The sequence below is a fragment of the Pelophylax lessonae genome (genome assembly GCF_965119305.1).
Source record: "Pelophylax lessonae genome assembly, chromosome: 11".
Lineage (NCBI taxonomy): Eukaryota > Metazoa > Chordata > Amphibia > Anura > Ranidae > Pelophylax > Pelophylax lessonae.
The window spans coordinates 11,501,155-11,523,875 of record NC_138778.1 but is presented as its reverse complement, the minus strand read 5'-3'; the positions used below and the strand labels follow the sequence as shown (position 1 = coordinate 11,523,875).

General features: G+C 46.1%; 1 protein-coding gene across 1 annotated transcript in view; it reads right to left on the bottom strand.

Annotated features, from left to right (window-relative positions):
* Positions 1–5,045: 5,045 nt before the first annotated feature.
* ABCC3 (ATP binding cassette subfamily C member 3) overlaps positions 5,046–22,721 on the bottom strand; it is a 135,764-nt gene continuing 118,088 nt past the window's right edge. Inside the window, exons 28-31 of the mRNA XM_082272466.1 lie at positions 22,132–22,290; positions 20,926–21,092; positions 19,455–19,649; positions 5,046–5,426 (exon numbers count right to left, since the gene is read on the bottom strand). Coding sequence (XP_082128592.1) covers positions 5,318–5,426; positions 19,455–19,649; positions 20,926–21,092; positions 22,132–22,290 — 630 coding nt within the window. The 3' untranslated portion in view covers positions 5,046–5,317. The remainder of the gene's footprint in view (positions 5,427–19,454; positions 19,650–20,925; positions 21,093–22,131; positions 22,291–22,721) is intronic.

Genomic DNA, 22,721 nt, shown 5'->3' with positions numbered 1-22,721 from the left:
CCGCTTCCTGATTGACCAGGAGGAGAATCCGTGTGACAGTAGCAAATATTCATTCGCTATTGTCACACAACTGGGTGGGCTCAGGGCGCAGTGCTCTGTGCCCCGATCCCACCTTTTTTTTAAGCCTATTAGAGCCTCTGGTTCTAATCATGTGCTTAAAAAAAAAAAAAAACATTGGAATCCATGCATCCAGCGCCCTGCATGTAGATTAGGGGGCCGGACACATGGATGGGGGGGGGCGGCGCGCCTGCGCCCCCAATGGATGGGCCGCCACTGTTCACACCAGTAATTTTTGCTGATGAGAATTATAGTGGCATGAATCTTCTAAATCCTGCTGCGGCTGTGAGCGGGTAGGTGCAGCCACCAACCCCATTGACTATGACAGGTCACTGGCGGCCGCAGCTATTCGCTACTTTCCAAACAACCAGCAATAACCTGCGGTGATGTGTGCACCCAGCAGGTCATCGCTGGCTGTGCGGACAGCTGTGAATGGCTGCGTCCGCCAGCAACCTGTTTTTTTTATAATGAATGGGGCCAATGGCTGCACCTAGCCGCTCGCAGCTGCAGCAGAAATCACAAGATTCCTGCCACTCCAATTCACTGGTATGAATGTAGTCTTACTGGTTTGGATAAGTACCTAAATGGGTGATTTTGCCTTTAGGAGCCTGACGGCACTGGTTACCAGTTGTGGTAAGCAATGCCCCCCTCCCCCCCCCCCGTTACGTTAAGTATTAGGGGAGGACTAGTGCCTCATTTTTGGTGTCGGTAAGGGTAAAATAGTTCCCCAAAGGGCCAGATAAAGATAAGCAAAGAGCTGGATCCGCTCCCTGGACTGCTGTTTGGAGACCACTGCCTTATTCCTAAAGCTGGATACACACTATACAACAATTGTTGTTTGATTTCCTTTAGATTTACCTTCAACTATGTAATGCAAGGGACTATCTGATTGCATACAAATTGAAAGTGTTAAGGCTTGACCTCATATTATTTGGTTTTGGTAAATCTAAAGGAAAAAATACAAAGAAAATTGTATAGTGTGTATCCAGCTTTAAGCTGGCCATACATGTAGCAAATTTCAGTCAATGTCAATCACTTTCCATTGTGGATATGATCACAAGTAACCCACACGTGAGTTGGATTGACTGCTAGGAATTGGTCGATCTGCGAATTGGAAACTGGACATGAAATGGAAAATACAGCTATAGGTTTTTGAAAGTTAATGGCATTGAATTGGAGGAAAAAAACCGAAGGCAGAAAGTGATCGTTTTTTTTTCTGCCGCATTAAGCAGGGGCAATTTTGCAAGTTTGACCCACCTCCTTGTGGCTGATTAAGCCCGCTAGTTTGTTTTTGACTGCAATGGGATTTTGAAAAAAAAAAAAAGGTGGTTGAAAGTTTGGTTGCCTTTTTGAAGTAGGCACATACTTTTAATTTATGGCAGCTAATCAATATTCGAATCTGAGTACACAATGCCAAAGTATTAGAACTCACATTTCAACCATGGAATTTGGCTCGTACTCTTACTTTGAAGACTGTGGTTTTGGAGACTTAGGTTTGAATCCTGGTACTAGCAGTAATTTAATTTCTGTTTTGTGTCAGTTTTGATGAGTCTCTGAGGTGGACAGTGAGAGACATTGATAGCCAACTGTCAGCCTGAACATAATAGCAATGTCCTCTTCAGCAACACATGGTGAACAAATTTCACCCAGCTCCAGGCTTCAAACCCAGGGATTCAACACTTAAGAAAAATACCTATTGACGAACTCCATAAGCCATACCTCAATCACAGTTTACCAAGCTGCTAATGCTTGGGGAGCCTCAACCATATGAGGCCTATTATGCTCCCTACCCTGTAATACACTCCTGTTTGGAGATTGAGGAATACCACAGTGGGGTATTAGTCTCCCGTGTGGCTCAGTCAGACAGTCCACTACTGTTTTGGAGAACTGGGTTTGAATCCCACTATTGACGTGATATAAGTTGAAAATCCAGTATTACCTCTGGTTTATTTCCATGTGTTGTGTAGACCTGAAGAGGACAACACTGAGATACATCGCTCTGATGGGATTCAACACTTAAGAAAAATACCTGTTGACGAACTCCATAAGCCATATCTCAAGCACAGTTTACTAAGCTACTAATGCTTGGGTAGCCTCAACCATATGAGGCCTATTGTGTTCACTACCCTGTAATACACTCCTGTTTGGAGATTGAGGAATACCATGGTAGGGACTTGGCCTCCTGTGTGGCTCAGTCAGATAGTCACCAGACAGTCCACTACCATTTTGGAGAACTGGGTGTGAATCCCACTATTGACGTGGTATAAGTTGAAAATCCAGTATTACCTCTGGTTTATTTCCATGTGTTGTGTAGACCTGAAGAGGACAACACTGAGATACATCGCTCTGATGGGATTCAACGCTTAAGAAAAATACCTGTTGACGAACTCCATAAGCCATATCTCAAGCACAGTTTACTAAGCTACTAATGCTTGGGTAGCCTCAACCATATGAGGCCTATTGTGTTCCCCACCCTGTAATACACTCCTGTTTGGAGATTGAGGAATACCACGGTAGGGAATTGGCCTCCTGTGTGGCTCAGTCAGATAGTCACCAGACAGTCCACTACCATTTTGGAGAACTGGGTGTGAATCCCACTATTGACGTGGTATAAGTTGAAAATCCAGTATTACCTCTGGTTTATTTCCATGTGTTGTGTAGACCTGAAGAGGACAATGCTGAGATACATCGCTCTGATGCTCAGGCTGGGAGTTGGCTCAGAGGGTTAGCTGCCAGGTGCTGATCCAGCAGTGGTGTTGGAGTTCCTAGCCTCAGTGCTGTCTCCTTGGAATAGTCACTAATCCCTGTTAATGGGGATGACTAGGACTATACAATATAAAGTGGCTGTCTGTGACCTGGCAGCCACTGTAAAAGAGGGTCTTACTTTTTTATGGTCTGAGAAACTCCCAGCTGTAGGGGCTTTTCTACAGCCAGGAGCCTAGTGATAAAGTGACCTGTGGGGATTCGATCCAGGGTCTCCAGTGTGAGAGGCAGAGCGACTACCCTCTGAGCCAACTGGCTGCCCTGATATAGGAGAGTGTTTGTCGTCGGTATTGACAGGTAAAGTGCTCCAGGCTTTTGGTACTGAAAACTAACCCCCGAGCCACACTCAGGAATACGGCTAAGGAGGTTTACTAACCTTCAGATTTAAGGGGGCCAGATTGTGGGAGTAGGAAAGATCATGATGACAGTGGGAATAAACAATGCCCCATCTTTGGGGTCAGTGGGAAAAATTGTTCCCTTTTGTTGGTGTCATTGGGAGGAATTGTGCTCAATTTTCAGTGTCTTTGGGAGAAATTGTGTCCCATCGTTGGTGCAATTGGCAGGAATTCTGTCCTTTCATTGGTGTCATTGGGGGGAGATTATGTCCCATTTTTGGTATCAGTGGATAAAAAATATTCCCCTAAGGGCGGAATAGAAGCAAGCAAATGGACACAGTTTGGAGACCACTGGTTTAGATAGACTAGTAGATTGGATGTTAGCCATTCCGTACATTCTCTAAAATGTATTATCTATTCTAGGTGAGCAGCACCCCCCTTATACTTACCTGAGCTTGACGTTGATCCAGCTCTGTGCATGCAAGCAGCATCGCTTCTCTCTCTCTCCTCACTGACTCAGGGGCAACAACGGGAGCCATTGGCTCCTTCTGCTATCAATCAAAGCCAGTAAGAAGGGGGCTGGACCGAGCCACACTCTATGTGTCAATGGACACGCAGAGCGCAGCTCAGGAGCGAGCCTGCATGCGTGCCCTCATAGTCAGTAAGGTGGAGGAGCTAGGATTTCTGGCGAGGGGACCCGAGAAGATTAGGGGTCAGAGCTGCACTGTGCAAAACTAAACTACGACACGTTGGTTATTAACCACTTCCCTCAAATGGACGTACCCATATGTCCTTGGGTTTCACTGGTAATACCGGTATGGCTGAACCTATAGGCATCATCCCGGTATCATTTTTTGCAGCCTGCGATTCCCTTTTTTTCAGAAGTGATCTGAGTGGCTAATTAGCCACTCAATCACTTCTGCAGGTGGCGGAAGGAGATCCCACCCCCCTCCCGCTGCCTCTCCAAGGCTCCCTGGTCCTACCGCAGGGGCGGGAGCAATGCGGCGGGCGGCAATGGCTGCCCTGTACAGAGAGAGAGAGAAGCTGACGTCATTCCCCTCTCTCTGGGAATTGGGAGCGACGAGGATGTTAGCCATTACGTACTTTCTCTAAAATGTATTATCCATTCTAGGAGATCCATAAAGATGATCCGCACAACTAGATGTTGCTCTAAAATCTTGCTTTTATTCAAAAAACCACAGTGTACAAACGCAGATTCAGTCAGTTGACGCATTTCAGCCTACAAGGCCTTCGTTTTTTTGCTGAAAAGCAAGATTTTAGAGCAACATCTGGTTGAGCCGATCATCTTTATAGATTACCTTTCTCAGGTGAGTGACTGTGGATCAAGCACCCATGAGCTCTACTAACAAAGCATTGTAAGACTCCGTTCACACTGGGGCGACGCTACTTGCCGGGGCGACCTCACAAGCACCGCGACCTCGGAGCGGCCGGCACGGACTTCATATCATTGAAGAAGCTCCGGACCCTTTTTCTAAGTCGGAGCGACTTGTGTCGCTCCTATTAGAACGGGTCCACAGCTTCTCTATGGCAGGCGACCTACAGCGACCTGTCAGGCCTGACAGGTCGCCCCAGTGTTAACGGGGTCTAAGAGTAGCACAGGACTTTGTTTGTATTATTTTCTAGGAGAGGTCTACATCGACCAAAGGCATCAGATTAAAATCTGGTCATGGTAATAATACAATTTCTATACAAAAGGAATTTTAGCCCCCAGTTTAGTTTTCTAGCATCATATCCAGTCAAAAAGTAAAAGCTGATTTTTTGTTTTTTAGTGAATATCATTTATTATAAACAAAAACAAAATTTAAAAAGTAAATATAATTTATTAAAAAACAAACATTTTGTTTTTTTTTTAAAAAGTGAATATAATTTATTTCTCCTTTTGTAAATAAATCTGGACACATACAGCATTTTGTACAATATTTAAATAGAGAATTAGGACTATTTCCACCGGTCAAAATATATATATGTGTTGTCTGGAAATAAAAAAAAAACAGTAGTCCCTTTAAAAATATTTTTTTCTTTGATATGTCAAGAGAACTCAAACCAGTTTTTCCAATATTATTTACAAAACGGAGCTGTAAAAAAAAAAAAAAAAAAAAAAGACGGACAATCTGTAACATTTGTAACAAAATAAAATGCATTTAGGCCAGTCCAGCATCCTTCGCCATGCCGTAAAATATTCCTTTTGATGCTATGAGGTTGGTAGGCGTATCAAATTCAGCTATTCTCCCCTTGTCGAGGACGAGAACCCTGGAACAGGAGGAAAAATTGTCAGTTTGGCAAGGAAAATTGCATTCTTATGGACTTGGCTTTAAAGCAGAACTCAATTACAATATACTGTATATACTGGCTCCAGTGGTGTATTTTGGTTTTGTGCTGCCCTAGGCAAGACTAAAATTGCGCGCCCCTCCTATGTAAATGTGCCCCACTCCTTTTTTAACGGATGTGACTCCCTCCATAATTGAAGGACTACAAGTCCCAGCATGAACCCCTGAGATCTCACGAGAAGCGGGGGGGGGGGGGTGAGGGGGAGAGAGGGGGTGGGGTGAAAGAAGGGGGGTGAGAGAGGGGGGATGAGAGAGAGGGTGGGATCAAGGAGAGAGAGCAGAGGGGGGTGAGAGAGAGAGGATGAGAGAGAGAGAGGGGGGTGTAAGAGAGAGTGGGGGGGATGAAAGAGAGAGGGGGGGTGAGAGAGAGGGGGGGTAGGGGAGGATAAGAGAGAGGGGGGTGAGAGAGAAAGAGAGAGGTGAGAGTGAGGTAGAGAGAGAGGATGGGTGAGAGAGAGAGAGGGGGGAGGGGGAGAGGGGGGGGTGGGGGAGAGAGAGAGAGGGGGATGAGAAAGGCGGCTCTAGCAACCAGTGGCCAATAGAGTCTCAGGTGGAGGGGGGGAGGCTTTTTTGCTGCCCCCCTGCAAAGTGCTGCCCTAGGCCTGGGCCTTATTGGCCTAGGCCAAATTCCAGCACTGACTGGCTCCCTGCAGAGATCTCTGGGTGACTCCTACTAGCTGGGAGAACTGATACCTAAGGGCTCGTACACACTGGCATCACTTGTGTTTATGTATTGTAGCTTTGTTGAAGCTTTTAAAGCACCTCTCAGCTCCAGTTTGGAGATGTTAAACAAAATAACGGTCACGATAACTGTAACAATATAGTGGATCCAAAGGCAGGTTTTTGACTTTAATGCTTTCTATGCATTAAGGTAAAAAAAAACCTGTGTGCAGCACCCCCTTATACTTAGTGATGTCGCGAACCTAAAATTCGCCGTTCGCGAACGGCGAACGCGAACATCGGCAAATGTTCGCGAACCGGGCGAACCGCCATAGACTTCAATAGGCAGGCGAATTTTAAAACACACAGGGACTCTTTCTGGCCACAATAGTGATGGAAAAGTTGTTTCAAGGGGACTAACACCTGGACTGTGGCATGCCGGAGAGGGATCACGCAAAAAAAAGTTCTTAAAAATTATAATTTTTTGATAGAGAGCCAATTATTGGAAAAATTAAAAAAAAATAAAAATAAAAAATTTCTTTGGATTTAGCATCTGGGGGGTCTAAAAAGTGTACCTGTGAAGTTTCAGCTCTGTAGCATGTCCAGAACCCCTAAAAAACAGCATTTGTCTTATATTTTCAGGAATATGGCTTCTCTGCGGCTGGCTTTTTCTCTTGCAGGCATTTATCGGGCATTTTTTTAGGCAGGCATGTCATTTTTTGTATTTAGTGTCTGGGGGGTCTAAAAAGTGTACCTGTCAATTTTCAGCTCTGTAGCATGTCCAGAACCCCTAAAAAACAGCATTTTTCTTATATTTTCAGGAATATGGCTTCTCTGCGGCTGGCTTTTTCTCTTGCAGGCATTTAGCGGGCATTTTTTTAGGCAGGCATGTCATTTTTTGTATTTAGTGTCTGGGGGGTCTAAAAAGTGTACCTGTCAATTTTCAGCTCTGTAGCATGTCCAGAACCCCTAAAAAACAGCATTTTTCTTATATTTTCAGGAATATGGCTTCTCTGCGGCTGGCTTTTTCTCTTGCAGGCATTTAGCGGGCATTTTTTTAGGCAGGCATGTCATTTTTTGTATTTAGTGTCTGGGGGGTCTAAAAAGTGTACCTGTCAAGTTTCAGCTCTGTAGCATGTCCAGAACCCCTAAAAAACAGCATTTTTATTATATTTTCAGGAATACGGCTTCTCTGCGGCTGGCTTTTTCTCTTGCAGGCATTTAGCGGGCATTTTTTTAGGCAGGCATGTCATTTTTTGTATTTAGTGTCTGGGGGGTCTAAAAAGTGTACCTGTCAAGTTTCAGCTCTGTAGCATGTCCAGAACCCCTAAAAAACAGCATTTTTCTTATATTTTCAGTAATACGGCTTCTCTGCGGCTGGCTTTTTCTCTTGCAGGCATTTATCGGGCATTTTTTTAGGCAGGCATGTCATTTTTTGTATTTAGTGTCTGGGGGGTCTAAAAAGTGTACCTGTCAAGTTTCAGCTCTGTAGCATGTCCAGAACCCCTAAAAAACAGCATATTTCTTATATTTTCAGGAATACGGCTTCTCTGCGGCTGGCTTTTTCTCTTGCAGGCATTTAGCGGGCATTTTTTTAGGCAGGCATGTCATTTTTTGTATTTAGTGTTTGGGGGGTCTAAAAAGTGTACCTGTCAAGTTTCAGCTCTGTAGCACGTCCAGAACCCCTAAAAAACAGCATTTTTCTTATATTTTCAGTAATACGGCTTCTCTGCGGCTGGCTTTTTCTCTTGCAGGCATTTATCGGGCATTTTTTTAGGCAGGCATGTCATTTTTTGTATTTAGTGTCTGGGGGGTCTAAAAAGTGTACCTGTCAAGTTTCAGCTCTGTAGCATGTCCAGAACCCCTAAAAAACAGCATTTTTCTTATATTTTCAGAAATACGGCTTCTCTGCGGCTGGCTTTTTCTCTTGCAGGCATTTAGCGGGCATTTTTTTAGGCAGGCATGTCATTTTTTGTATTTAGTGTCTGGGGGGTCTAAAAAGTGTACCTGTCAAGTTTCAGCTCTGTAGTATGTCCACAACCCAAAAAAAACAGCATTTTTCTTATGATTTTTAGTAGAAAACTAATGCAGTGTCTTTCCAGCTGTCTTTTTTTCTTTCTGGCAAGCTGAAATATGATATGCCAAGGCAAACATGCCTATCAGTTGAGCTATGACACAGACAACACTGCACACATGGGGAAATATGTAAAACAAAAAACAGGAAAAGGAAATTAGGTGACGGTCACAAAACATGATATTGTGATTGGCCAAATAAAAAGTCGCCTCGCGATGAGGTCGCGCCAAAGTCGCGCTAAGTCGCGCCAAAGTCGCACTGGAAGCGACGCTACTTTAGTGGTAGCGGCAGTGTAAACCAGCACTAAAACATCCAGTGTGTGAATACGATCAGGTATGATGTTTTATCGGTCAAGTAGTGTAAGGGTTACGCCCGTCGCCCGCTTCACAGTGACAGACCAAACTCTGACAGACCAAACTCCCCGTTTAACAGTCAGTCAGTCCATTTGCACAACCGCAAACTCCCAATTTGCACAAGGTTGGATACCAAGCTAGCCATGTCCCGTTCCTTGTCCTCACTGACATCATTGAAGGTCTCTTCCTCCACCCAGCCACATACAACACCAAGGGTCCCCGAAAGGTGAGAACAAGCCCCCTGGGACGCCTGCTGTGGCTGGTATTCCACCTCCTCAAAGCCACCTTCCTCCTCTGACTTCTCTTCTTCAGACTCCTCTCTCTGCGTTGCCACAGGTCCAGCAATTGACAACGACAAGGCTGCTTCTGGTGGTGATGAGGACCACAACTCTTCCTCTTCATGCTCATCTACAGCCTGATCCAGTACTCTTCGCAGGGCACGCTCCAGAAAAAACGCATATGGGATGAGGTCGATGATGTTGCCTTGGGTTCGACTGACCACCAGGGTTGTCATCTCCGCAAAAGGACGCATGAGCCTACAGCCATTGTTCATGAGCATTCAGTAACGCGGCCAAAAAATACCCAGCTCCGCAGAAAGAATGAAAGAAAATGAATGTTTTTTTTTATGAAAAATTATCCTGCGGATCGCTTTTGGTCTGTACACAATGAAGCAACGACCTTATCATCTGGGGTGTGCCAACACAATCCTAGAGGTGATCGCTTCATTGTGATACGCAAGCCCCTTCACCACGACAAGGTAACGATCACGAAGGGGAATTGACACATGTATGTGCCTTTTTTTTTGTTTTTTGTTTTTTTGCAGCCACAGTGTAGCACCAGAGGCCAGAAAAATTAGGCATGTACACATGCATGAAAAAGTAGGTATTGTTGCAGCCGCTGCTGTAGCAGCGGCCTGAAAAATTGAGGTTTTAAGGCAGAAAGTGCACTAAAACATTGCGGCTTGAACCGTAGTTGGTGGCGGAGACGTCACGTAAGTCATCCGGCATGCAGAGAATGATTATATACAGCAGCGTGTGGACCATTTTTAGGCCAAGGCATCTCAGTCATCACCAGGCCTTTTTTAGTCAAATGCATCCCCCACTGTCAGTCCCTTCGGGATCCATGCCTCATTCATCTTAATAAACGTGAGGTAATCAAGACTTTTTTGACCTAGGCGACTTCTCTTCTCAGTGACAATACCTCCTGCTGCGCTGAAGGTCCTTTCTGACAGCACACTTGAAGCGGGGCAGGCCAGAAGTTCAATGGCAAATTGGGATAGCTCAGGCCACAGGTCAAGCCTGCACACCCAGTAGTCAAGGGGTTCATCGCTCCTCAGAGTGTCGATATCTGCAGTTAAGGCAAGGTAGTCTGCTACCTGTCGGTCGAGTCGTTCTCTGAGGGTGGACCCCGAAGGGCTGTGGCGATGCATAGGACTAAAAAAGCTCCGCATGTCCTCCATCAACAAGACGTCTGTAAAGCGTCCTGTCCTTGCCGGCGTGGTTGTGGTGGTAGGAGGAGGATTACTTTCACCTCTTCCCCTGTTGGATTCCCGTTGTGCTGTGACATCACCCTTATACGCTGTGTAAAGCATAGTTTTTAACTTATTTTGTAGCTGCTGCATCCTTTGCGACTGCCGGTAATTGGGTAACATATCACAGACTTTCTGCTTATACCGGGGGTCTAGTAGCGTGGCCACCCAGTACAGGTCGTTCTCCTTCAGCCTTTTTATACAAGGGTCTCTCAACAGGCATGACAGCATGAAAGACCCCATTTGCACAAGGTTGGATGCCGAGCTACTCATGTCCAATTCCTCGTCCTCACTGATGTCATTGAAGGTGTGTTCTTCCCCCCAGCCACGTACAACACCACGGGTACCAGATAGGTGACAACGAGCACCCTGGGATGCCTGCTGTGGTTGGTGTTCCTCCTCCTCAAAGCCACATTCCTCCTCTGACTCCTCTTCCTCACACTCCTCTTCCAGTGTTGCCGCAGGTCCAGCAATCGATGGTAAGGCTGTTTCTGGTGGTGGTGATGGTGACCACAACTCTTCCTCTTCCTCTTCACGCTCATCTACGGCCTGATCCAGCACTCTTCGCAGGGCACGCTCCAGGAAAAAAACATATGGGATGATGTCGCTGATGGTGCCTTCAGTGCGACTCACTAGGTTTGTCACCTCCTCAAAAGGACGCATGAGCCTACAGGCATTGCGCATGAGCGTCCAGTAGCGTGGCAAAAAAATACCCAGCTCCGCAGAGGCTGTCCTAGCACCCCGGTCATACAAATACTCGTTGACCGCTTTTTCTTGTTGGAGCAGGCGGTCGAACATTAGCAGTGTTGAATTCCAACGTGTCGGGCTGTCGCAAATCAAGCGCCTCACTGGCATGTTGTTTCGCCGCTGAATATCTGCAAAGTGCGCCATGGCCGTGTAGGAACGCCTGAAATGGCCACACACCTTCCTGGCCTGCTTGAGGAAGTCCTGTAAGCCTGGGTACTTCTGCACAAAACGTTGCACAATCAGATTCAACACATGTGCCATGCACGGCACATGTGTCAACTTGCCCAAATTCAATGCCGCCAACAAATTGCTCCCGTTGTCACACACCACTTTGCCGAGCTCCAGTTGGTGCGGGGTCAGCCACTGATCCACCTGTGCATTCAGGGCGGACAGTAGTGCTGGTCCGGTGTGACTCTCTGCTTTCAGGCAAGTCAACCCCAAGACAGCGTGACACTGTCGTATCCGGCATGTGGAATAGCCCCTGGGGAGCTGGGGGGGTGCAGTTGGTGTGGAGCAAGACGCAACAGCAGAAGAGGACTCAGCCGAGGAGGTTAGCAAAGAGGATGGAGTAGGAGGAGTAGAGGAGGTGGCAGCAGGCCTGCCTGCAAGTCGTGGCGGTGTCACCAACTCCTCTGCAGCAGAGCCACGCATTCCATGCTTGGCAGCCGCCAGCAGGTTTACCCAATGCGCAGTGTACGTTATATACCTGCCCTGACCGTGCTTTGCAGACCAGCTATCAGTGGTCAGATGGACCCTTGCCCCAACACTGTGTGCCAGACGTGACATGATTTCCTTTTCCACAATAGAGTACAGGTTGGGGATTGCCTTTTGTGAAAAATAATTTCGGCCGGGTACCTTCCACTGCGGTGTCCCAATAGCGACAAATTTTTTGAAGGCCTCAGACTCCACCAGCTTGTATGGTAAAAGCTGGCGGGCTAAGAGTTCCGACAAGCCAGCTGTCAGACGCCGGGCAAGGGGGTGACTCTGCGAGATTGGCTTTTTACGCTCAAACATTTCCTTGACAGACACCTGACTGTGGGCAGGTGACGAGCAGGAACTGCTGAAGGTGAGAGGCGGAGGGGCGGGTTGTTGATAGGGGGCATGGAGGACAGCAGTGGTTGACGTGGCTGAAGATGCTGGACCAGGAGGAGGATGGTGGCTTTCAGTTTGTGTGCTGCTTTTACTCATGTGTTGATCCCATAGGCGTTTGTGATGTGAGATCATGTGCCTTCGCAAAGCAGTTGTACCTAGGTGGGTGTTGGACTTCCCACGACTCAGTTTCTTTTGGCACAGGTTACAAATGGCATCGCTGATATCAGAGGCAGACACACAAAAAAAATGCCACACTGCTGAGCTTTGCAAGGACGGCATTCTGGTGGTGGCAACAGCTTGCGTTGATTGGCGTGCTGTCTGGCTGACCCCGGGTGCCGAATCTACATGCTGTCTGACTGCGCCACTAGCTCCTTGCGATGACCTCCTCCCCCTGCTTCCAACTCGTCTCCTCCTCCTCTCTGTCTCCCCATCTGAACTTTCCCCCTCTTCTTCTGCTCTTCGAGCAGGCACCCAGGTGACATCCACAGACACATCGTCATCATCAGCCGCTTCACTTGACAACTCAGCAAAGGCAGCAGCAGCAGGTACAACATCATCATCATCACAATGTACGTCCATGTGTATAATGCTGCCTGACTGAGACATATCCCCGTTATCTACATCCTCTGGCACTAATAGTTGCGCATCACTTATTTCTTCAAACTGATGTGAAAATAACTCCTCTGACGGATCAAGTGAAGCGGCTGTGGTGCTAGTGTTGGTGGTGGTGCCGGCGGGCTGGCGAGTGGTAAATTGAGAGGTGCCCGAAGCTGAGCTGGAGGAGGATGGTGCATTAGGGTTCCGAGCGGAAGCTGTAGACGATTGGGTGTCTTGTGTAAGCCAGTCAACTATGGCCTCAGAATTTTTTGAGTTCAGGGTCTGTGGTGGCCTCTGAACACTGGGCATTATTCTAGGGCCTAAGGAAATCACAGCACCACGACCACGACGGCCCTTGCGGGGTGGCCTGCCTCTGCCTGTCATTTTCTTTTTTAATGTGTTGTGTACTATGAGTGCAAGGTGCTGTGCCACCCTATAGGAGTGTTGGGCAGTGGGTACAGTACACTCTGTGGACCTGACAGTCACTGGCACTCAGGCAACTGCAATTAAAAAATATATATATTTTTTTTACTTGGCAAGCTGCTGTGCCACCTTATATATCAGTGGTGGGTGGGCAGTGGCACAGTACACTCTCTGTGGACCTGACAGCAGTCACTGGCACCCAGGCAACTGCAATTTTAAAAAATATATATTTTATTTTACTTTGCAAGCTGCTGTGCCACCTTATATATCAGTGGTGGGTGGGCAGTGGCACAGTACACTCTCTGTGGACCTGACAGCAGTCACTGGCACCCAGGCAACCGCAATTTTAAAAAATATATTTTATTTTACTTTGCAAGCTGCTGTGCCACCTTATATATCAGTGGTGGGTGGGCAGTGGCACAGTACACTCTCTGTGGACCTGACAGCAGTCACTGGCACCCAGGCAACTGCAATTTTAAAAAATATATATTTTATTTTACTTTGCAAGCTGTTGTGCCACCTTATATATCAGTGGTGGGTGGGCAGTGGCACAGTACACTCTCTGTGGACCTGACAGCAGTCACTGGCACCCAGGCAACTGCAATTTTAAAAAAATATATTTTATTTTACTTTGCAAGCTGCTGTGCCACCTTATATATCAGTGGTGGGTGGGCAGTGGCACAGTACACTCTCTGTGGACCTGACAGCAGTCACTGGCACCCAGGCAACTGCAATTAAAAAATATATATATTTTTTTTTACTTTGCAAGCTGCTGTGCCACCTTATATATCAGTGGTGGGTGGGCACACAGTGGCACTGCAGTGGGCACAGTACACTCTGTGGACCTGACAGTAACTGGCAGCCCAGGCAACTGCAATAATAAAAAATATTTTTTTTTTTCAATTTATTGCAACAAGATGCTGTGCCACCGTATATATATCAGTGGTGGGCAGTGCACTGCAGTGGGTACAGTGCACTCTGTGGACCTGACACAGCACTCACTGCAATTATGACAGAGGAAAAAAAAAATATTTTTTAAAATGCTAGGTACTGTGCCTGTGCCACCCGAAATGAGTGTGGTGTGCACACAGTACAGTCTGTGGTAGGTCTGTGGCCTCTCACACACAGCGGGCAGGCAACTGCAGTGTACAATAGATATATATAGATATATATATATAAAGAAAAAAATCTATTACCTTACCAGCCCTTAAAAGGGCTTTTGGGGACACTATATATATATATATATGTATATATATAAATAAAAAAAATCCTCAATTACCAGCCCTTAAAAGGGCTTTTGGGGACACTAGATAGATATAGATATATATATATATGAAGAAACAACTCAATTACCAGCCCTTAAAAGGGCTTTTGGGGACGCTAGGTATATATATATATATATATATATATATATATATATATATATAAAAAAAAAAACACAAATACCAGCCCTTAGAAGGGCTTTTTGGGGTGCTGATATTACAGCAGTAGTGGACCAAGAACACTGCAAGACCAGGAACACTGACTAACTGTCCCTAGCTTAGCAGCAGCAGCAGCAGCAGCAGCAGCAGCAGCTCTCCCTACTCTCACTACACACACTGCTTCAGAATGATCTAAGATGGATGCTGCCCTTGCTTATTTATAGGAGGTGGGAGGGTGTGGGAGGGAGGTATGCTGATTGGCTGGAAATGTGTCTGCTGACTGTAAAGTTCAGGGTCAAAGTTTGCCTCAATGATGTCTTATGGGGGGCGGACCGAACATCGCATATGTTCGCCGGCAGCGGCGAACGCGAACATGCTAAGTTCGCCGGGAACTGTTCGCCGGCGAACAGTTCTATACATCTCTACTTATACTTACCTGAGCCCGATGTTGATCCAGCTCTATACATGCAAGCAGCATCACTTCTCTCTCTCTCCTCACTGGCTCAGGGGCAGCAACGGGAGCCATTGGCTCCTACTGCTGTCAATCAAAGCCAGTGAGGAGGGAGCAAGGGGGCTGGGCTGAGCCACACTGTGTGTGTCAATAGACAGGCACAGCTCAAGAGTAAGCCTGCATGAGTGCCCCCCATAGCAAGTGGCTTGCTATGGGGGCAGTCTGTAAGGTGGAGCAGCTAGGATTTCTGGCGCAGGGACCCGAGAAGATTAAAGAGGTTGTAAACCCACTTTTTATACATTTACCTATAGGTAAGCCTATATTAAGGCTTACCTATAGGTGCTATAAATATCTCCTAAACATGTACTGTTTAGGAGATATTTACAATGCATGCAGCCGATGACATCATCGGCGCATGCGCTCTAAAGGAACGGCCACCCGTGCCGTTCCTTTAGTACCCTATGCCGTGAACGGCGGCTCCCGCGTGCATGCGCGGGAGTGATGTAATCGCGCCTCTGGCCAATCAGATGGCCAGAGGACGCGAACAAGGAAGCAGGGCGGCCGGACATGTCGGCTGCCCTGTTGCTGAGCGAGCAACACTGCGAGGGCTTCGTTTTTAGGTAAGTATTTCATAATGAGCTAGTATGTGATGCATACTAGCTCATTATGCCTTTGTCTTTACAGGTTTTTTTTTTCCTCTTTTTTTATGTGCATTTACTTCCTCTTTAAGGATCAGAGCTCCACTGTGCAAAACTAAACTTTGACATGTTGGTTATTAACCAGTTCCCCCAAATGGACATACCCGTATGTCCTTGGGTTTCACTGGTGTCATTTTTTGAAGAAGTGATCTGAGTGGCCAATTAGCCACTCAATCACTTCTGCCGGTGGCGGAAGGAGATCCCACCCCCTACCGCTGCCTCTCCCAGGCTCCCTGGTCCTACCGCGGAGGGCGGGAGCAATGCGGCTGGTGGCAATGGCTGCCCCTTACAGAGAGAGAGAAGCTGACGTCATTCCCATTCTAATAGACCCCAAATCTGTCCATAAAGAGGATCTGTCACGGCCCATGCTGTCACAAGGGATGTTCATTCCTTGTGATAGCAATAAAGTTAGTACAAAAAAAAGTGTAAAAAACATTTTTTGCATAAAATAAATAAAAAAAAAATTTAAAGCGCCCCCGTCCCACTGTGCTTACGCTCAAATGCGAACGCATACGTTACTCCCGCATGCATATGTAAACAGTGATTGCACCACACGTGAGGTATTGTCGTGAACGTTAGAGTGAGAGCAATAATTCTAACACCAGACCTCCTGTACAACTCTAAACTGGTAGCCTGTAAAGGTGTTTAAAGCGGCGCCTATGGAGAGTTTTAAGCACTGTAGCTTGCCGCCATTCAACGGGCAGACGCAATTTTAAAGCGTGACATGTTAGGTATCTATTCACTCGGTGTAACATCATCTTTCACATTATAAAAAAATTGGGCTAACTTTACTGTGTTTTTTTTTTTAATTTGTGAAAATTGCGTTTGAAAAACCCATTCACAAATACCGCGTGACATAAAAAAAAATGCAAAACACACCATTTTATTCTATAGGGTCTCTGATAAAAAAATAAAAAATAAATTATATATATATATATATATATATATATATATATATATATATATATATATATATATATATATATATATATAATGATTGGGGGTTCTAAGTAATGTTCTAGCAAAAAAAGTAGATTTTTTTTTATGTAGGAGCAAGAAGTCAGAATAGGCTTGGGAAGGAGGTGGTTAAAAAAAATGTACCTTTACCATAACTTTAAAGTGGAAGGCAAATCCAAACCTTACCTAGGCTTAAATCTACTCCCACCCCCATTCTAAGCCTATTCTATCTACCCTGTAAAGGAAAGATGGGTATGTTTACCTATTCTGAGAGTGCTCTGGTCCAGTCACATGATCTCTCTAGTGCCGGTTTCAGTGAAGAAGAGAGATTGCTGACAACGGTTGCAGTGCTGTGCAATGCCGTTACCCATAGACGTATTATGGGGCACCTTTTTCCCGCATTTCTTTTCTTACACCAGGGTTTCATTGAACCCTAGGGTTCCTCCAGGGGTTGATGTGGCCTGCGTTCCAACTTCCGTACCACGGACAACCAGATGTGATGACACTGAGAGACTGGAATCTGCATCAACGCGTTTCTCCCCTCAAAGACGGGTGTGCAGTGATGTTACCCATAGACGTATTATGGGGCACCCTTTTCCCGCATTTCTTTCCTTACACCAGGGTTTCATGGAACCCTAGGGTTCCTACAGGGGTTGCTAGGGGTTCCTTGAGCAATTGCTGCCTCTCAGATAAGTTCCCTCTGACACCATTGACCTTTTTAGCTATCTGTAAGGGGAAAATTCTTCCCAATGACCACAAGTGTAAGGAACATTCTTCCCAATGACCACCACACTAATGTGTCATGAGTTGTAGATAAGGTCATTTTTAGCTGGGGTTCCCTGAGACCGGAAAGGTATTTCAAGGCTTCCTCTGTGTTGAGAAGGTTAGGAAAGGCTGCTCTACACTCTACAGCGCAAGCCGGCGCTGGGACCCAATTATGTGACCAACCGGAGCGCCCGGAGAATAGGTAAGTACAGGGTTCGTACGGTCATGAAAAACCTGGAAAAGTTATGGAATTTTAAAATCGCAATTTCCAGGCATGGATAAGTTTTGGAAAATAATTTAACCCACAAAGTTTTGGAAAAGTCATAGAAATTTGAGAGAAAGGCGCCACTCAGTGTAGCAGATGTAAATAATTTTAATGACACGTACGGTATTAAGAAATTACATGGAGGTAAGCATCTGTCTTCATAGCTCGTCGTCCTTCCGGGTCTGCTGTGTTTCCGTCCCTGAAGCTGGCCAGCAGCTGGGAGATGACACTAGGGGAGAACCAATCAGGGGACTCAGTCAGATCGAGGCAGCGGTGAAGCACATACCTCACTGGAGGGCCGCACAAACGTGATGACGAGGGGGGGGGAGGTAACCGCTGTTCACGCATGCTCCAAAATTGGTTACCGCCCCCCCCCCCCACGTCATCACATTAGTGTAGCCCTCCAGTGAGGTATGTGCTTCACCGCTGCCTCGATCTGACTGAGTCCACTGATTGGTTCTCCCCTAGTGTCATCTCCTGGCTGCTGGCCAACCTCAGGAACGGAAACACCGCGGACCCGGAAGGACACCGAGCTATGAAGATAGACGCTTACCTCCATGTAAGTTTTTAATATGTGTCAATAAAATTATTTACATCTGCTACACTGAGTGGCGCCTTTCTCTCTTTTCTGCCTGTTCGTGGGAGTGTTGCTTCGGCCTAACAAAGAGCTGCCCTCAATGTAAGCGCCGCATTTGTGCATCTGTGCCATCCATTCCAGTCCGGCTGCACCTTCATGGCTGCCTGAACTGAAGCTTTATCCCCAATCAGGAGTGCCCATCAAATCTTTTTCTTTCTCCAGTATATTCGAACATAATTGATAATATTGGTTAAATTACAATAGTTAACTTTCGCGCGATCCGTCACGTGACGTTCTCTGCGTGGGGTAACCTTTTTTACAGTCTATGGAGGTAACGCAGTTTCAGCTAACGTTAGTGTGTAGCAATGCCAGGGAAATGGGTGTAACATGGATTTTCTTCTTATTTAACATGTATACATAGACATTTCATGAAACATTAGGTCATGAATATTTACTTGAAGTCATGGAAAAGTCATAGAATTTTATTGGTAAATACGAATCCCGTAAGTAATAGGCATCTTTTCTTTTACAGGGTAAATAGAATGGGTTTACAATGAGGGTGGAAGTAGATTTAAGCTTAGTTAGTTTCTGCTTTTAAAGTGGAAGGCATATCAAAACCTACGGTAAAAATAGAAATTGCTAGGAAGTTTTTTTGTTGTTTTTTTGCAGAAGCACATGCAGTCTCCTTAGCTTCTTGCAGGTTTTTTAATTTAATTTTCTGTGCACACTGTCTGCAGCATACACTCCTGGCATCTGTAAGTGGAGTTGGGTGCGGGGGATGATGTAACTCCTGTGCACATGTGCACTGTTCATCAAAGGCTACCCAGTGGCTGAAAAGGATGACGGGACCTGAAGTATCAGTGGAGGAAATGGCGGTGGCGGCAGTAGGGGACACCGCTCTGAAGAAGGGCACACTTGCCACATAGCACATTCTGACAAGAGCCCATCTACCAGCACAGAATTTACTTCTGCTTTAAACAAGCTGCTAGTGGACTTCAGCAGGTTTAAAAAAAAATGCTAACGTTTGCAAAATCCCCCTAGCAGCTTGTTTAGAGTGACGGCCAGTACTTTTATGATTTGCGTTTATCCTTCTCAAACTTGGGTTGAAGGATGCTTTAAAGGCCTCAAGAAAGGTGCACCTCTAGACTCCCATTGCATGTGGCAGCTGTCCCTAAAATGGTGAGCACAGAGCTTTATAAAAAATCAAAGCCATACAATTTTTTTAAGCAAATTTCGCAGTCTACATGGAAAAATCTGAAGCTACTTTTAACTAAAATGTTTGACAAAATTGTTACTTTTGCTGCAAAGTCAAGTTAGCAGGCATAAATAAATGCTGTGTGTACCTTGTGTAATCCATGATGGTGTTCAGCCTGTGTGCGATTGTCAGCACTGTGCAGTCCTCAAATTGTGTCCGGATGGTCATTTGGATGAGGTCGTCAGTCTCCAGGTCAATGGCGGCCGTGGCTTCATCCAGGATGAGGATGCGGGTTTTACGTAGGAGAGCTCGGGCAAGACAAACTAGCTGACGCTGTCCAACACTGCGGGGGAAGAGCATTAGCAGAGAGCTTAGAAAGTAACTCATTTCAAAACATAAACATTTGCACCTCAAAAAAAAAATCAGACATCTGAATCCCCATCACCCTGAGCACCAGCCCATGGGGGCCCCTATAATAAACATAACTCTGCCTATAGCATAGGTGTGCGCAGCCTGTTGCATTAGGGTTTGCACCCCAAAGTTTACATACATACATACATACCAGTGGCGGCTGGTGCTCCATGGGCCGGGGGGGGGGCGGCAGACAGACTCCCCCGACCACACCAGCTCTCTCGCACATCATACCTCCCCCCCCCCAGCGCCGGCTCACTCACCCTGGACTGAAGTGAAGAGCAGCCGAGCCGGCGGCGTCTTCCCCTGCGTCTCCTCCCTCCTCCTCCTTGGCCAATAGTATGGCCTCTCCTTTCGGCCAATCGGGAAACAGGTCTCAGAACCCGCTTCCTGATTGGCTGAGAGGAGGATTTGTGTGATAATAGAGAATATTCATTCACTATTGTCACACAACTGGGCGCAGACCCTTTTTTGAAGCCTGTTAGAGCCTCTGGCTCTAATCACGTGCTTCAAAAAAAAAAAACCCCATTGGAATCCATGAGTTTGGTGCCCCGTATGTAGATTAGGGGGCCGGACGCATGGATGGGGGGGGGCGGCGTCCCTGCGCCCCCAATGCAACAGCCGTCACTGATACACACACAGACATACACTATTATAAACGAATGTGAACAAACATTTTAAAATGTAATAAAACTTGGACAGTGTCAGTAGAGCAGTGGACGGTGTCAGTGGTTTTTCATTTATATTATTATTTTTTTTAAATATATTTTTTTAGGAGCCCTGAGACAGAGAAAGGGACTGAGAACAGAGATTCCCCAGCCGTTTTCTCTGAAGCCTCAGCTGCACTACTGATCAGTGAACAATGAGGAAGTGCTCTGTGCTGAGCAACTTCCTGTTCATTCGCAAGCACAGTTTACTTTGCTTCAGTTATGAATGGACACAGAAGCGATCGGTACCGATCACTCATTGTATTCATTCAGCCCCGTCCCCCACTCTTCATCCTGACACATCCCCCGCAGCAGCCTGCTGGAATGGAGAGGAGGGAAGTCGGAAGTGGTGGGGGGTGCGACAGCAGGTGAAATCGGCACTGCACAAGGTGATTAGTGTGTGCCCAGGCGCACCTGGCACACCCCCTGCACACACCTATGGTCTATAGACAGAAGGATCCTCAGGTAATGTAATCTCCTGGGCACCAGTCATGTCATTACCTCAGATTTTCTCCACCCTCTGAACACTCATATTCCAGTTTTTCGGTCTGGCTGGCAACAAACTTCTTCAGATTGGATAACTCAAGTGCTTTCCAGATTTCATCCTCAGAATATTTATCAAAGGGGTCCAGGTTCATCCTCAGAGTCCCTGAAAATAGCACCGGGTCCTACAAGGTGACACACACAGAAACAAAAAAAACAACCTGTTACTTCGGAGGTATCCAAACTTTCTAAACAAAGGGCCAGTTTACGGTCCTTTAGACTATTGGGGCAGGATTTTGGCCAGTGGAAGAATGAAATTCCCCAGCATCAGTGGCAGTAAAGAATGCCTTAGGCTTGGTGGTCAGTGGGAATAAAAAAATGACATCTGTGGTCAATTGGAGAAGGAATGGGGCCCCTTCATTGGTGTCAGTGGGAAGAATAGTGCCCCATCATTGGTGTAAGGGAGAGTTATAGTGCTTCTTTGGTGTCAGTGGGAGGAATAGTGCTGCATCTTTGCATCAGTGGGAGGAATAGTGCCCCATCATTGGTATCAGTGGAAGGAATAGTGCCCCATCATTGGTGTCAGTGGGAAGAATAGTTCCCCATCATTTTTATCAGTGGGAGGAATAGTTCCCCATCATTGGTATCAGTGTGAGGAATAGTGCCGCATTATTGGCATCAGTGGGAGGAATCAAAGCGCATCTGTGGTGTCAGTTAGAGGAATAGCATTCCACCATTTGTCAGTGGGAGGAATTATACCCCACTGTTGGTGTCAGTGGTAGAAGTAGTGCCCAATTATTGGGGTCAGTGGGAGTAATAGTAACTCACAAGATCACATATATGCAGTAGAGGAAGACACCCCTTAAATTGAACCTGTCAACCATTTATACTTCCTAAGGGCACACACCCCAAGATGCGATTACTATTGTTAAAACTCCCCCCTCCCCTCTGTGTCTCTCTGATTTTGTTTCACCTTAATACTATGGCTTAGTCATCGAAGTGAACCCCACCCATTGCCTGCACCATGCCAAATAAGATTGCCCTTTTTGGCCTTTGACGTGCTCTCACTGGAAATAGGTAGGTGAATGGTGAGGCATAGCCCAGAAGTCGGACCAGTAAGAATAGTCTGAATTAACCCATAGTAATCAAGTTACATCTTTCATTAGCCAACCAGCTGATTAGATGCACTAAGTAACTGAGCTTTACAAACGTTTGCTAGCTTACCTGTGGGATAATAGTGAGCATAGATCGAAGGTCATGAAGTCCAATCTCAGCAATATTTACACCATCGATGGTGATAATTCCCTCAGCAGCCTCCAGGATCCGAAACAGGCACAGTGTCATGGAAGACTTTCCCGCTCCCGTCCTTCCCACAATCCCAACCTGAGCAATTAAAAAAAAAAAATCAAAAAGCCAAACTTTTTCCAATCATCATCACCAATCTGTCATGCAACTTACAAATTTCTCGAGACCCCGGTATTATATTGGCATCAGTTACAATAATGTTCATCAGTAAATTATTTTTTTCTGTTTGAATAAAAATTGTCTACAGCACTTGGTATTTCTCCAGAAATGATCTGAATTGTTGAGAAATATACAATAAATCGCTACAAATTTGAGTCCCAACCATCACAACTGTATGAGTTTGTTGGACATCCTATTCAAGAACCATGGCCATTAAGATGGAGTTGCCCCTCTTAGTGGCTATTACAGCCTCCACTTTTCTGGGAAGGCTTTCTGCAAAATTTTGGAGGATGTCTAGAAATATGTGAGGTCATGAACTGGTGTTGGATGAGGAGACCTGGCTCACAATG